The following is a 13,497-nucleotide window of genomic DNA, read 5'->3' as shown; positions in this document are numbered from 1 at the left end:
TGTGATCACTCACCTAGAGCCAGACATCCTGGAATGTGAAGTCAAGTGGGCCTTAGGAAGCATCACTACAAACAAAGCTAGTAGAGGTGATGGAATTCCAATTGAGCCATTTCAAATCCTGAAAGATGATGCTGTGAAAGTGCTGCACTCAATATGCCAGCAAATTTGGAAAACTCAGCAGTGGCCACAGGACTGGAAAAGGTCAGTTTTCATTCCAATCCCTAAGAAAGGCAATGCCAAAGAATGCTCAAACTACCGCACAGTTGCACTCATCCCACACGCTAGTAAAGTAAGGCTCAGAATTCTCCAAGCCAGGCTTCAACAGTACATGAACTGTGAACTTCCAGATGTTCAAGCTGGATTTAGAAGAGACAGAGGAACTAGAGATCACATTGTCAACTTTTGTTGAATCATCAAAAAAGCAAGAGAGTTCCAGAAAAACATCTATTTCTGCTTTACTGACTAAGCCAAATCCTTTGACTGTGTGGATCACAACAAACTGTGGAAAATTCTGAAAGAGATAGGAATACCAGACCACCTGACCTGCCTCTTGAGAAACCTGTTGAAGGTCAGGAAGCAACAGTTAGAACTGGAGATGGAACAACAGACTGGTTCCAAATAGGGAAAGGAGTACGTCAAGGCTGTAATTGTCACCCTGCTTATTTAACTTATATGCAGAGCACATCATGAGAAACGCTGGGCTGGAAGAAGCACAAGCTGGAATCAAGATTGCCGGGAGAAATATCAATAACCTCAGATATGCAGATGACACCACCCTTATGGCAGAAAGTGAAGAACTAAAGAGCCTCTTGATGAAAGTGAAAGAGGAGAGTGAAAAAGGTGGCTTAAAGCTCAACATTCAGAAAACTTAGATCATGGCATCCAGTCCCATCACCTCATGGGAAATAGACAGGGAAACAGTGGAAACAGTGGCTGACTTTATTTTTCTTGGCTCCAGAATCACTGCAGATGATGACAGCAGCCATGAAATTAAAAGATGCTTACTCCTTGGAAGAAAAGTTATGACCAACCTAGACAGTATATTAAAAAGCAGAGACATTACTTTGCCAACAAAGATCCATCTAGTCAAGGCTATGGTTTTTCCATAGTAGTCATACATGGATGTGAGAGTTGGGCTATAAAGAAAGCTGAGGGCCAAATAATTGACGCTTTTGAGCTGTGGTGTTGGAGAAGACTCTTGAGTCCCTTGGACTGCACAGAGATCCAACCAATCAATCCTAAAGGAAATCAGTCCTGAGTATTCATTGGAAGGACTGATGCTGAAGCTGAAACTCCAGTACTATGGTCACCTGATGCAAAGAACTGACTCATTTGAAAAGACCCTGATGCTGGGAAAGACTGAAGGCAGGAGGAGAAGGGGACAACAGAGGATGAGATGGTTGGATGGCATCATCGAGCCAATGGTCATGGGTTTGTGTAAACTCCGGGCGTTGGTGATGGACAGGGAGGCCTGGCTGTCCATGTGCTGCGGTCCATGGGGTCGCAGAGCCAGAGACAACTGAGCGACTGAACTGAACTAAGAAGTTGAACATGTACATACACTATGATTCAGCAACTCTATGCGTAGGCATACAATCAGGAGAAATTCTTGTACATTTTCATTATAAAACGTAGACCAGAAATGCTTAAAGCAGCACTGCTTCTCATAGCAAAAAATGTGAGAGCAACACAAACATCTGTCGTCTGTAGGAACGATGAATAAAACAGAGCTTATTCATAACAGAATCTAAACGGTAGCAAAAATACATGAACTACAGGTGTGCACGTGAAGATAAACATGTCTCTAAAACATAAGGTTGAAGGAAATAAGGAAGTGACAGAAGACTGCTCACATTACTATTCCATCGCTGTAAAGTTTAAAAACAGATAAGTATCTAGCAGTTCCACTCCCAGGTACACAGCTAAAAAAAACAAAACACTGTTTTGAAGATACCTGCGTTCATCATTCACGGCAGTATTGTTTACAGTTGCCAAGGTACGGAAGCAACCTGAGTGCCCATCAGCAGATGAATGGATAAAGAAGGAGGTGGCGTGTGTGTGTGTGTGTTTATATATATATATGTTGTTCTTTTGTTTAGTCGGTAAGTCATATTTCAACCTTTTTGTGACGCCATGGACTGTGGCCCGCCAGGCTCCTCTGTCCTTGGGATTTCCCAGGCAAGAATATTGGATTGGGTTGACATTTCCCTCTCCAGGGGGTCTTCCCAATCCAGGGATCGAAGCCTCATGTCCTGCCTTGGCGGGAGGATTGTTTATCACTGAGCCTATGTATAGGGCTTCCCTGGTGGCACCAGGGCTATGGCCTCACATATAATGCTTATATATATATATATGGCTTATTATAAGTATATATAGCCTATATAGGGAAAAAGAAGGAAATTTTGCCACTTGCAGCTACATGTATAGATTTGGAAAGTATTATGCTAAGTGATGGGAGTACAAGACCACCTGACCTGCCTCCTGAGAAACCTGTGTGCAGGTCAGGAAATAACAGTTAGAACTGGACATGGAACAACAGGCTGGTTCCAAATAGGAAAAGGAGTATGTCAAGGCTGTATATTGTCACCTGCTTATTTAACTTATATGCAGAGTACATCATGAGAAATGCTGGGCTGGATGAAGCACAAGCTGGATTCAAGATTGCCGGGAGAAATATCAATAACCTCAGCCATGCAGATGACACCACCCTTACGGCAGAAAGGAAGAAGAACTAAAGAGACTCTTGATGAAAGTGAAAGAGGAGAGTGAAAAGTTGTTTAAAACTCAACATTCAGAAAACTAAGATCATGGCATTTGGGCCCATCACTTCATGGGAAATAGATGGGGAAACAATGGAAACAGAGGCAGTCTTTATTTTTCTGGGCTCCAGAATCACTGCGGATGGTGATTGCAGCCATGAAATTAAAAGACGCTTACTCCTTGGAAGGAAAGTTATGACCAACCTAGACAGCATATTAAAAAGCAGAGACATTACTCTGCCAACAAAGGTCCATCTAGTCAAGGCTATGGTTGTTCCAGTGGTCATGTATGGATGTGAGAGTTGGACTGTGAAGACGACTGAGCGCCGAAGAATTGATGCTTTTGAACTGTGGTGTTGGGGAAGACTCTTGAGCGTCCCTTGGACTGCAAGGAGATCCAACCAGTCCATCCTAAAGGAGATCAGTCCTGGGTGTTCATTGGAAGGACTGATGTTGAAGCTGAAACTCCAATACTTTGGCCACCTCATGTGAAGAGTTGACTCACTGAAAAGACCCTGATGCTGGGAGGGATTGGGGGCAGGAGGAGAAGGGGACGACAGAGGATGAGATGGTTGGATGGCATCACCAAGTCAACGGACATAAGTTTGAGTAACCTCCGGGAGTTGGTGATGAACGGGGAGGCCTGATGTGCTGCAGTCCATGGGGTCGCAAAGAGTAGGACCCGACTGAGCGACTGGACTGAACTGATGCTAAGTGAAGTAAGTCAGACAGAGGAAGATAAATACTGTATGATATCACTTTTATGTGGAATCTAAAAAATACAACAAACTAGTGATTATAACAAAAAAGTAGCACACTCACAGATACAGACAGAGAACAAGCTAGTGGTTACCACTGGGACAGGGCAGCCAGGGTTACCACGGGTGGGAGAGTGGATGGTACAAAGATTTGAGTGTAAAATACTCAGGGATGCATTGAACAACATAAGGAACACAGCCAATGTTCTGTAATGACTGTTAAACCATTATAATATTTAGAACTGTATTCACTGATGATAAACCTATTTAAAATAAAGCAAGGAGCCATTACACAAAATTTGGGATAATGCTTACCTCTTGTTGGGGTGAAAAAGCGGGTGAAACTAGAGAGAGGAACACAGAAATATTCTTAGGTCACGACACTCGTGGAATACCAGCATCTGTGTCACCTGGGAGCTAGTTAGAAGCACAGAGTCTCAGGCTGTTCCCCCAATCTACTGAATCAGAATTTGTCAGATGATTCACAAGCACATTAAAGACACTTGTAAGTTTCTATTTTAAGAAAGAGTGCGTAAATACGTGTCTGTTTTAGCAATATTCTTTAAATGGTATAGATTTGCAGGGGTGGATGTTGAGGCAGGGTTGGGGGGTACTGCTAAACTGTGACTGCTCAGAGTCAACAAAGAGTGTTTTTGCCATCTAGCAGATGAGGAACTCAACAGTGACTTGCACAATAATATGTATGGTATGACACCAGACACCTTGGGACTGATCATAGTTCTGCCTCTTTCTAGCTGAGTGGTCTTAGGAATTTGTGCCTCAGATTTTTCATGGGTAAAATGAGAATAGCAATAGAACCTAATATTGGTATTGAGGAGCTAAATAGACCTAATACATGTATTAATGAAACACTTAAGACACTGCTTGGCACGTGTAAATGCTCAATAATTACTACCTGCTATTATCACCTATGGATTCATAACTGCACTAAAACAGAGCAACGCAGATTTGCTCAGAAAAATTATCCAAAACTTGGAAATACTGAAAAAGGGTGAGTAGCGTGTCTTTTCAGCGTCATTCCGAGGCTTTCTCTAAATCCTTGGGTGATCAAGGATTTATTTAGGAAAATGAAACTGGTTTGACTGTTCACTGTTGATCAAAGTTACAGACTTAGTGAAGTTATGTATTACTTATATATTTTTGTCCAGTAGAAATGCAAACAATATCTGTCTTATAGAAAATATAAAACCCCAAAGTTCTCATTTTACTGCCATATAGCACAAGAACCACTTGGATATCTAACCCAACAACCTTCTCTACATTCTAAACTTTCTTTCATTAAGTTGATGACGTTTATTTTGTTAATTTTATTAAGTTTACTGCCTATAGTTATCTTTCAAATGCTCCTTGAATTAGCCTTAATAGCTACTGTTTTCTTCCTCGATAAATTGTATAACCTCTTTGATGTGTTTCTGTTACATTTGTAGAGGTCACAGTTTTCAGTTTTTGAAAACTGGGTTTTCATAGACTAAAGGATACAAGCTAAGTCAATGATAATGGTTGTCTCTAAAGAAAGAGAGTCTTGGAACTAGGGTAGATCACATGCGGATTTCAATGAACTTTAATGTATTATTTCTCTGATTAACAACAAAAAAAGAGATCTGTGATGTATGGCAGAAGCCAACACAACATTATAAAGCAATTATTCTACAGTTAAAAGTAAAATTAAAAAAAAAAAAATCTGAAGGGGCTTCCTTGGTGGCTCAGTGGTAAGGAATCCGCCTGCCAATGCAGGAGACACGGGTTTGATCCCAGGTCCAGGAGGTTCCCATGGGCCGTGGAGCAATTAAGCCTGCCTGCCTCAACGACTGAGCCCATTCGCCAGAACCTGGGGACCAAACATGCTGAAGTCCTTGTGCCTATAGCCTGCGTGCCCCAAAAGAGAGCCCCGTGTGCTGCAGGGAAGACCAGCTCCTGCTCGCTGTGGCTAGGGAAAGGCCCAGCAGCAATGAAGAGCCAACACCGCCAACAGGAAAGAAAGAAAGAAAATTACAAAATAAATAAAATTTTTGTGAAAAGATCTGAAACATATATAGCAAAAACATCTACAGTTACTAAGCCAAAATAGTGGACATAGGGTATCATATTAGTCTCTGGGTGTTTTTTCTTAAGTCTCCCCAAAGGTGAAGCAGTAAAGTGCCTAAGCAACTTTCAGGGCAAGAAAGTACTACGCACTCATTAATCCCAAATTGTTGATGCCACACCATTTAAGAGGATGGAGGCTTCATCTAAAGATTGTACACTGGGGGCCCAAGAAACAAGGGTTAAAGCTTTGAGTCCAAAACTAATGAGCTGCGTGACCTTGGGTAGGAGACTTCTTTTCTCTGAATATCAGTTTTGTTGTCTGTAACATAACTACTGAAAAAATTATTTTCTTTACTTCACTCTACTTACAAATTTTAAACTGTAAACGGAGTGAAAAGAATTGCAAGAAAGTTTTCATTTTTCTGTGGTACTTCAGAGCTCTTTAAAATTAGTATTAATACGCACTCCCATGTTTACGGAAGCATCACTCAGAATAGCCATATATGGAAACAACCTGAATTCACCAGCGGATGAATGGATACAGAGCATGTGGTGTATATATATTCAACGGGATGTTCTTCAGCCGTGAGAGAGGCCATCCCGCCATTTGCAGCAACATGAATGGACCCTGAGAGCAGGAAGCTGAGGGAGAGAAGTCAGACAGAGACACACAAACACTGCGTGACACCACTTACATGAAGAATCTAGAAAACACCTGAACTCATAAAGACAGAGTACAACGGTGGTTGCCAGGCACGGGGAGATGTGACACAGGTCTGATGCTGTTAAGGGTACAGACTTGCCCCAAATAGTAAATCCTAGAGATCTAGTGCGAAAACAGTGAACACAGACAATATTTTCTATAGTCATCAAACTTTCTAAGGGACTGTGTGTGCTTCTGTTAATTACTCAGTCGTGTCCAGTTCTTTGCGACACTGTGGATTATAGCTCACCAGGCTCCCCTGTCCACGGGATTCTCCAGGCAAGAATACTGGAGTGGGTTGCTACGCCCTTCCCCAAGGGATCTTCCCAACCCAGGGATAGAACCCAGGTCTCCGGCCTCGGCAGGCAAATTCTTTACCGTCTGAGCCACCAGGGAAGCCTTAGAGACTAGATCTTCATTAATCCAACCACTAAAAAGAAATAATAATTATGTGACAATAGAGGTGCTAATTACCATTACAATGGCAACGATACATAAAAGTATCAAATTAGCATGCTATACACCTTAAATTGGCACAAAAAATGTGATATGTCAAGTGGATTTCAATTTGAAAAATTAAACTAGGATTCAAAGGTTCAAACATATACAAAGCAGATAGTGTGATATATTAATTCAGATTTACTTCTTATTCAATTTGAACAGTTAACAATTTTAGCATTTCTCCCATCAGCACTCCTCCCACTCAGACTTTAACTTTTAATATAACTTATTTTATAATTGTAATGTATTTTAACATAACTTTTTAAGCTGCAAAAATAATACAGGATTCCCTCCTAGCTCAGTCGGTAATGAATCTGCCTGCAATACAGGAGACGCAGGTTCAATTCCTGGGCAGGGAAGATCCCCTGGAGAAGGAAATGGCAACCCACTCCAGTATTTTCGCCTGGGAAATCCCACGGACAGAGGAGCCTGGTGGTGGACAAGAGTCAGACACGACTTAGAGACTAAACCACACGACACATACCCTTTAGACTCACCAATTCTCTGTTTTTGCCCCATTTATATACATATATGTGCATAATGAATACATAAAATATTAATGCATGCATGTGTGTGCTCAGTTGTGTCCAACTCTGCAATCCTCTGGACTGTAGCCTGCCAGGCTCCTCTGTCATGGGATTTTCCATGTATTTTCCAGTATTCTTACTGGAGTTGGTTGCCATTTCCTACTCCACATAAAATATTAACATATATAACATTCAAAACCATTATCACTAGACACTTTATCGAGCAGTTCCTAGGAAAACCCCACAGAGTTATCAAAACTGGGACCCTTGTAGTGATATAGTTTTGTCATCTAATTCACAGTTCATATTTAGATTGCCAATTCTCTCCAGAATATATTCTTTATTTTTCCCTATGCATCCACCCAGATAATCTTAAAGAAAATTCCAAAATCCCTGTGTGTATCTTTTCCTGGACTTTATTTTAATGACAATTTGTTGCTGTTCAATCGCTCAGTTGTGTCTGACTCCTTGTGACCCCATGGACAGCAGCACTCCAGCCTTCCCTGTCCATCACCATCTCCCGGAGCTTGCTCAAACTCATCTCCATTGAGTCAGTGATGCCATCCAACCATCTCCTCCTCTTTAATGACCACATGTGACTTTTATTTGATGCTGTTGCCTAGACTTTGCTGGTTCCCTAGCTCCCGGTCTTCCCACTGGGCAATCCAGGCCTGACTCAGAGCTCCGCTGCACCATTGCGTCTCAGCTGAGAGCCGCTGGGTCACGTGCCCTGTACTCCTCTTCATCTCAGACACTCCTGATTCCAGAACCTCCCCCACCCCCACTCCAGGAGCCTCAGCTGAGCCATCAAGGGTCAGGCTCAGGGGAGCAGAGTCAGCTGACAAATAGAGAGCAGGCCTGCTCCCCGCCACCCACAAAGCGGAGTCAGAGAGAGGGAAAGAGGGGAAAAGCCACACCTGGGAGATGATCCGGGTGGTTTCTGCTCCTGGTTAACCATTCCCCTGGCTCCTCCTTGCGCCCATTGGCATTTCCTGTGCTTAAATGCTAGCTGCAGTTCTGAAAATACAGTTTTTTAATTTCTAATGTAGATAAACCACCCATTCTGGTAACAAGGCCCCCAGCGCCTGCTTAGATGAGTCCCTGGTGGCTGAAGCCAGGAGAGCCTCCCAGGGAGGGTCAGGCCCCGGGATGCCTGCCCCTGTGTCCCCAGCCCGCTCAGCGCTCCCCCGTGGCTGGGACACGGGGCCGGCGAGGAACGGGGCGCGGCCGGCCTGACCCCCCCCAGACTCGCTCCCCGTGGGGCTCAGCGCCACCGACTCGGCCTCCAGGGTTGCAGTCCAGGGCAGGTCCTCAGTGTCCAGCCAAGCTCCCCTGGGCCCTTTAGTAGAATAGCTGGGCAAACTGGCCTCCAGATTCCAGCAAGCTCCCAAGGGGCCGTCATCCAGACTTCAGAATTCAGGGAGGAGGCAGAATTGCTCCTGTCTTTCCTGCTGAGTCTTCCTGCTGCCAAGATGGAACCATAAGCTCCAACTCCTCAAGGAGACCCTAACCTTCCTCTGCCTCAAGACCAAAGCAAGTGACCAGATTCTGCAGGGGATCATCCCTTCTGCCCTGAGAAGGCCCCTCCCGGGGCCCCAGGAGAGGATGAGGACCCGGCATGTTTCAGGGCCTCCCTGGAGCTCTGAGCCTCCACCGCACCTGGGGTCAGGACAGGGCAGAGCCAGCCTGATAAACTGGCAGGACCGGAGGCGCCCTCAGCTTCAGTCCTGAGGGCCGCTCTCTGTTCACCTGAGCCGGGTGCCCTGCCACCAGCTCTGACTCCAGAAACAGCTCCAGAGAGAACCCCAAAGACACGGCTGGCGTGGCAGTGAGTCTCGGGGTCCCCCGCGTGCCGGGCGGGGAGGTTCCCGAGTTCCCGCTGGAGGTGCGCAGGTAGGAGCGCCGCCCGCTGAGGTGGGTGATGGTCCATCGGAAGTCCTACTGAGTCCCCCAGCAGAGCGGGTTCCGAGAGCTGAGGTCGCCTGTCCTCTCCTCCTTCCTCTCCCCCAAATCTGGACGCGCCCCACCCCCTGCTCTGCCAGCCTGTCAGCATCTCCTGAGCCCCCACTGCATTCAGGGCTCCCAGCCCCTACCTGTTCCTAATCTAACCTGGGGCATGAGCGCTTACATAACTTGCGGGTCTGTTGTGTCCAGGAGTGTGCTACGGGCATTGACCCCCATCCCCTCCCTAGCTCACAGAAACCGAGGGAAAAGGGCAAACCGCGGCTCAAAGACGTGGAGTTCCGCTGCACTTTTTGCCAGTAAAAATGCTCCGTTTATCGCGGCGGCTAATTCCCACCTCCAGGCTGTCGCACACCCTCCTCCCCGCGTCCAGCCGCCCCTTCGTCGTTGTTCAGGCCCCAGCCTCCTCCTCCCTTTCTGAAGCCTCACTGTTCCCTCCAACGGCTCCCACCGCCGAGGGGGCGTCACGCAATTTCACACCTGTGTCCCGGGAGGGAGTCTGCGTGTCAACAATATTTCAAGGTCCTAAACAACCAAAGCCATGCTTTATACTATTTTGACAATTGTTGTTTAAATACTTTTGAACAACTGCAATTGTTCGAATATTTTTGGCATAACAGAGGCTGTTCAAGTATTTGCTCTTTGCTTTGATACAAAACGTAAATCAGCCTCTGCTTGGGAAGTTCCAATGTGATAGAGAATCAAAGCAATGCAGTTGGGGGTGGGTGGGGAAGGAGGATTCAGGAAGGTTGACCAAGCCCTGTAAGCAATTCTAAATGCATCCCTGTGAGTCAGACGCAACCTCCAGATGAGAGCCGCACACGGAAGGGAATTCAGCCGGGTGAGGGGAGGCCCCGGCAGGGCTGAGGCAGGACATCCCGAGGCCCTTCACTAGCTGGGAGCTGCGGTCCATCTGCAAGGCTGTCAGGCAAGGTCATCAGTGAGGATGATCACAGATGGGCCTCTGAAGGACTCCCGAGTTCCTCTGGGAGTCGGGCGGGAGGAGTAGGTGAGGAGGGAACCTAGTCTGTCTGGAGCAGGGAAGATAGTAAGAGACAGGGAGCGGGAGAGGAGGACCAGAGACCTCACCTCCTGGGAAGCAGGATGAAGGGGCTCAGCCTAAACCCAGAGCTGAATGACTCCGTGTGTGAGTGTGTGAGAGTGAGAGTGTGTGTGTGCACATGTGTGTGTGTCTGAGTGTGTGAGTGTGTGTGAGTGTGAATGTGTATGTGAGTGGCTGTGTGTGTGTGCATGTGTGTGTATAAGTGTGTGCGTGTGTGTATGTGAGTGTGTGAATGTGTATGTGATATGTGTGTGTGAGTGTGTGTGTATGTGTGAGTGTGTGTGTGTAATCTGGCTGTCATCCTATGAGAGAAAAAGAAAAACCAACATTCATTGTGGACCAGAGACTCATGGACATTTTCATTTGGGCGACATTAAGCCCTAAACCAAGACAGTTACAAAAGGAAGAGTGAATATGAAAATTGCACGGGTGACCTAGGTGGGGAAACAGGAGTCCAGGGCAGGAAGCTGATTTTGCAGGTTACATTTCAAGGCTGAATCATATGAGAGGATTCTGCCACACCACCAGGACCTTGACTTTCACTGCTGCATATTGTGACCTGCATTTAGAGATACAGGCACAAGAGAAAGGGGAAGTGACCTCACATTTACTGATTGTTCACTGTGTTCCAGATATTCAGAGGTTTTTACAATTTGGTTTTTTCACCTAGGGCACAGAGCAACCCTGAATAGACATATGTTCTCCCTTGCATAGGTGAGAAAGATAAGGCTCATGGATACAGCTTTTCCAAGGAGACACAACCAGTGTCTCAACCGCTGATACAAACAGTGTCATGGTCAGAATGAAGACTCAGGTCTGTCTGGCTTCACAGCCCACATCCCATCCACTACGGTAAGATACTTCCTGTTTACTTTCTAAATATTTGTCTGACGGTGCCGGGTCTTCGTTGCCACATGTGGGATCCAGTTCCCTGACCAGGATTCGAACCCAGGCCCCCTGCACTGGGAGCACAGTGTCTTAGCCACTGGACCACCAACGAAGGCCCCCATTACTTCCTTTCAAAGAAGACTTATACCTGCTTGGTGTTCTCCTGTATTGTACCTTGCACGGGTGGACACGCCCAGTAATACTGTCTGAGTGATGGTCAGTTGTCACCTCTGCAGATGACGCCTGGAGAACTAGCCCTTGCCACTGGAAACTACACCCCCGTCACCCACTTCATCTTGCTGGGATTCTCCAATGACCCAGACCTCCAGAAGCTTCTCTTCGGAGGCTTCCTGCTCATCTACGCCATGACCTTGGTGGGCAACCTGGGGATGATGGCGCTCATCCTCACGGACTCCCACCTCCACAGTCCCATGTACTTCTTTCTCAGCATCCTCTCTTTCCTCGATGTCTGTTACTCCTCGGTGGTCACACCCAAGCTGCTGGTCGACCTCCTGGCTTCTGACAGGTCCATCTCCTTCAAGGGCTGCGTGGTCCAGATGACCTTCTTTGTGATGCACGCCACAGCTGAGAGCTTCCTGCTGGCTTCCATGGCCTACGACCGCTGCACGGCCATCTGCCGACCTCTCCACTACGGCTCTGTCATGACCAGGGGCACCTGTCTCCAGCTGGTGGCTGCTTCCTATGCTTTTGGTGGAGCTAATTCTGCTCTTGAATCGGGGAATGTCTTTGCTCGGCCTTTCTGTGGGCCCAACCAGGTACCACACTACTTCTGTGACATCCAACCCCTTCTCCGCCTGGCCTGTGCAAACACAGCCGTGGCAAGAGTGATCCTCTATGTCTTCTCTGCCCTGGTTCTCCTTCTGCCTGTTTCCCTCATCCTCACCTCCTACGGCCTGGTCTTGCTGGCCATTGGGAGGATGCGCTCAGCAGCTGGGAAGGAGAAGGCCCTCTCCACGTGTGCCTCCCACTTCCTGGCCATTGCCATCTTCTACAGCACCGTGATTTTCACCTACGTCCAGCCCCATGGATCCACCGATGATACCAGCGGCCAGGTAGTGTCTGTCTGCTACACCATCATAACCCCCATGCTCAACCCCTTCATCTATAGCCTCCGCAACAAGGAGGTGAAGGAGGCCCTGCAGAGGAAGCTCCTGCTAAACCCCTCGAGGCTGTTTGTTGGCAAGAGGAAGGCATAGCCTCTTCCAAATCAGACTGTGAACTGTCCTAGCCAGGAGCAGCCTGGTTTGGAAGGAGAGGGAAGAAGTGAGAAAGAAACAGCAGATATCATCCTTTGTGATGGTCTTATTTTACAGTGAAGGATACTTCACTCTGTAAAAACAAACTATTTAAAATCATACAGTTGGTGAGAGGGTGAGTATTCAAAATCAGAGCTTCCACAAAAACATCAGAGCTATTTCAGTTACCCCATAGCCACATGCCGTTTATCAGCAGCTCATCATGACTCCCAGGGAACATCACACCAGGGGCAACAGAATTATTCCAGCTTTCCCACTGACTCAGTGACATGGGGGGAGGCTCCAGGGGCTCAGTTCTTTCTTCCTGTTCCACAAAGAAGGATGGCCTGGATAGAAGGGTCCTTATTTCTCACTGCTGCTGTGTTTTGATGAGCTGTCCGGTTAAATAAAACCTCAGGATCAAAAGAGAACTTGCCCCAAACATCTGTTTTTCTAGACAGACATTTGTACATCTTATAATTCTCCAGAGTGTGTGTGTGTGTGTTTGTGTATGTGTGTGAGAGAGAGAGAGAAAGACATTTAGGCAGATACAGCTTTGTCTAAGATGCGGTGCTTCAGGAGACTGATCCCAAACAATTCTGTCTTAGGGATTCCCTGGCTGTCCAGCCGTTAGCAGTGGGTGCTTCCACCACGGGGGGCGTGCCTTCCATCCCTGGTGAATTAAGATCCTGCAAGCTGCTCAAGGCAACTCCTCCCGCAAAAAAATTGTCTATCTGGCCTGAATATTTTTAACTATACATGTAATGTGGTGAATATACGTGTTTTAGAGAAGCATACAAATAAAAAAGCTGAACTGGACCTAATTCAGGGTTGAATGCTGGACTAGAAGGCCTGCTCCTAAGTTAACACAAAGTCTTCATCTGCACTGAGTCAGATTCACCCTGATCATCGGAATCATTAAAAAGCCTTTTTTCAGATCCATCTTAGGGATGTTATTCTAAATTTGAAAAATCTTACTCTACAAATAGGTTTATCACAACATCATTTTTTTAAAGCAAAAAAATTAGCAGAAA

The 13,497-nt window shown here is 46.3% G+C and overlaps 1 protein-coding gene across 2 annotated transcripts in view; it reads left to right on the top strand.

The window, feature by feature from the left end:
- LOC122701060 (olfactory receptor 5B21-like) overlaps positions 1-13,056 on the top strand; it is a 32,405-nt gene extending 19,349 nt beyond the window's left edge. For both annotated transcript variants that reach the window (XM_043914071.1, XM_043914070.1), the window contains exons 2-3: positions 11,034-11,171; positions 11,444-13,056. In XM_043914071.1, the coding sequence (XP_043770006.1) occupies positions 11,444-12,424 (981 nt within the window). In that variant the 5' untranslated portion in view covers positions 11,034-11,171 and the 3' untranslated portion in view covers positions 12,425-13,056. The remainder of the gene's footprint in view (positions 1-11,033; positions 11,172-11,443) is intronic.
- Positions 13,057-13,497: the final 441 nt, after the last annotated feature.

This window comes from Cervus elaphus, chromosome 1 (genome assembly GCF_910594005.1).
Source record: "Cervus elaphus chromosome 1, mCerEla1.1, whole genome shotgun sequence".
NCBI classification, from domain to species: Eukaryota; Metazoa; Chordata; class Mammalia; order Artiodactyla; family Cervidae; genus Cervus; species Cervus elaphus.
Note: the sequence above shows the minus strand (reverse complement) of the source record. Positions and strands in the feature narration are given on the sequence as shown.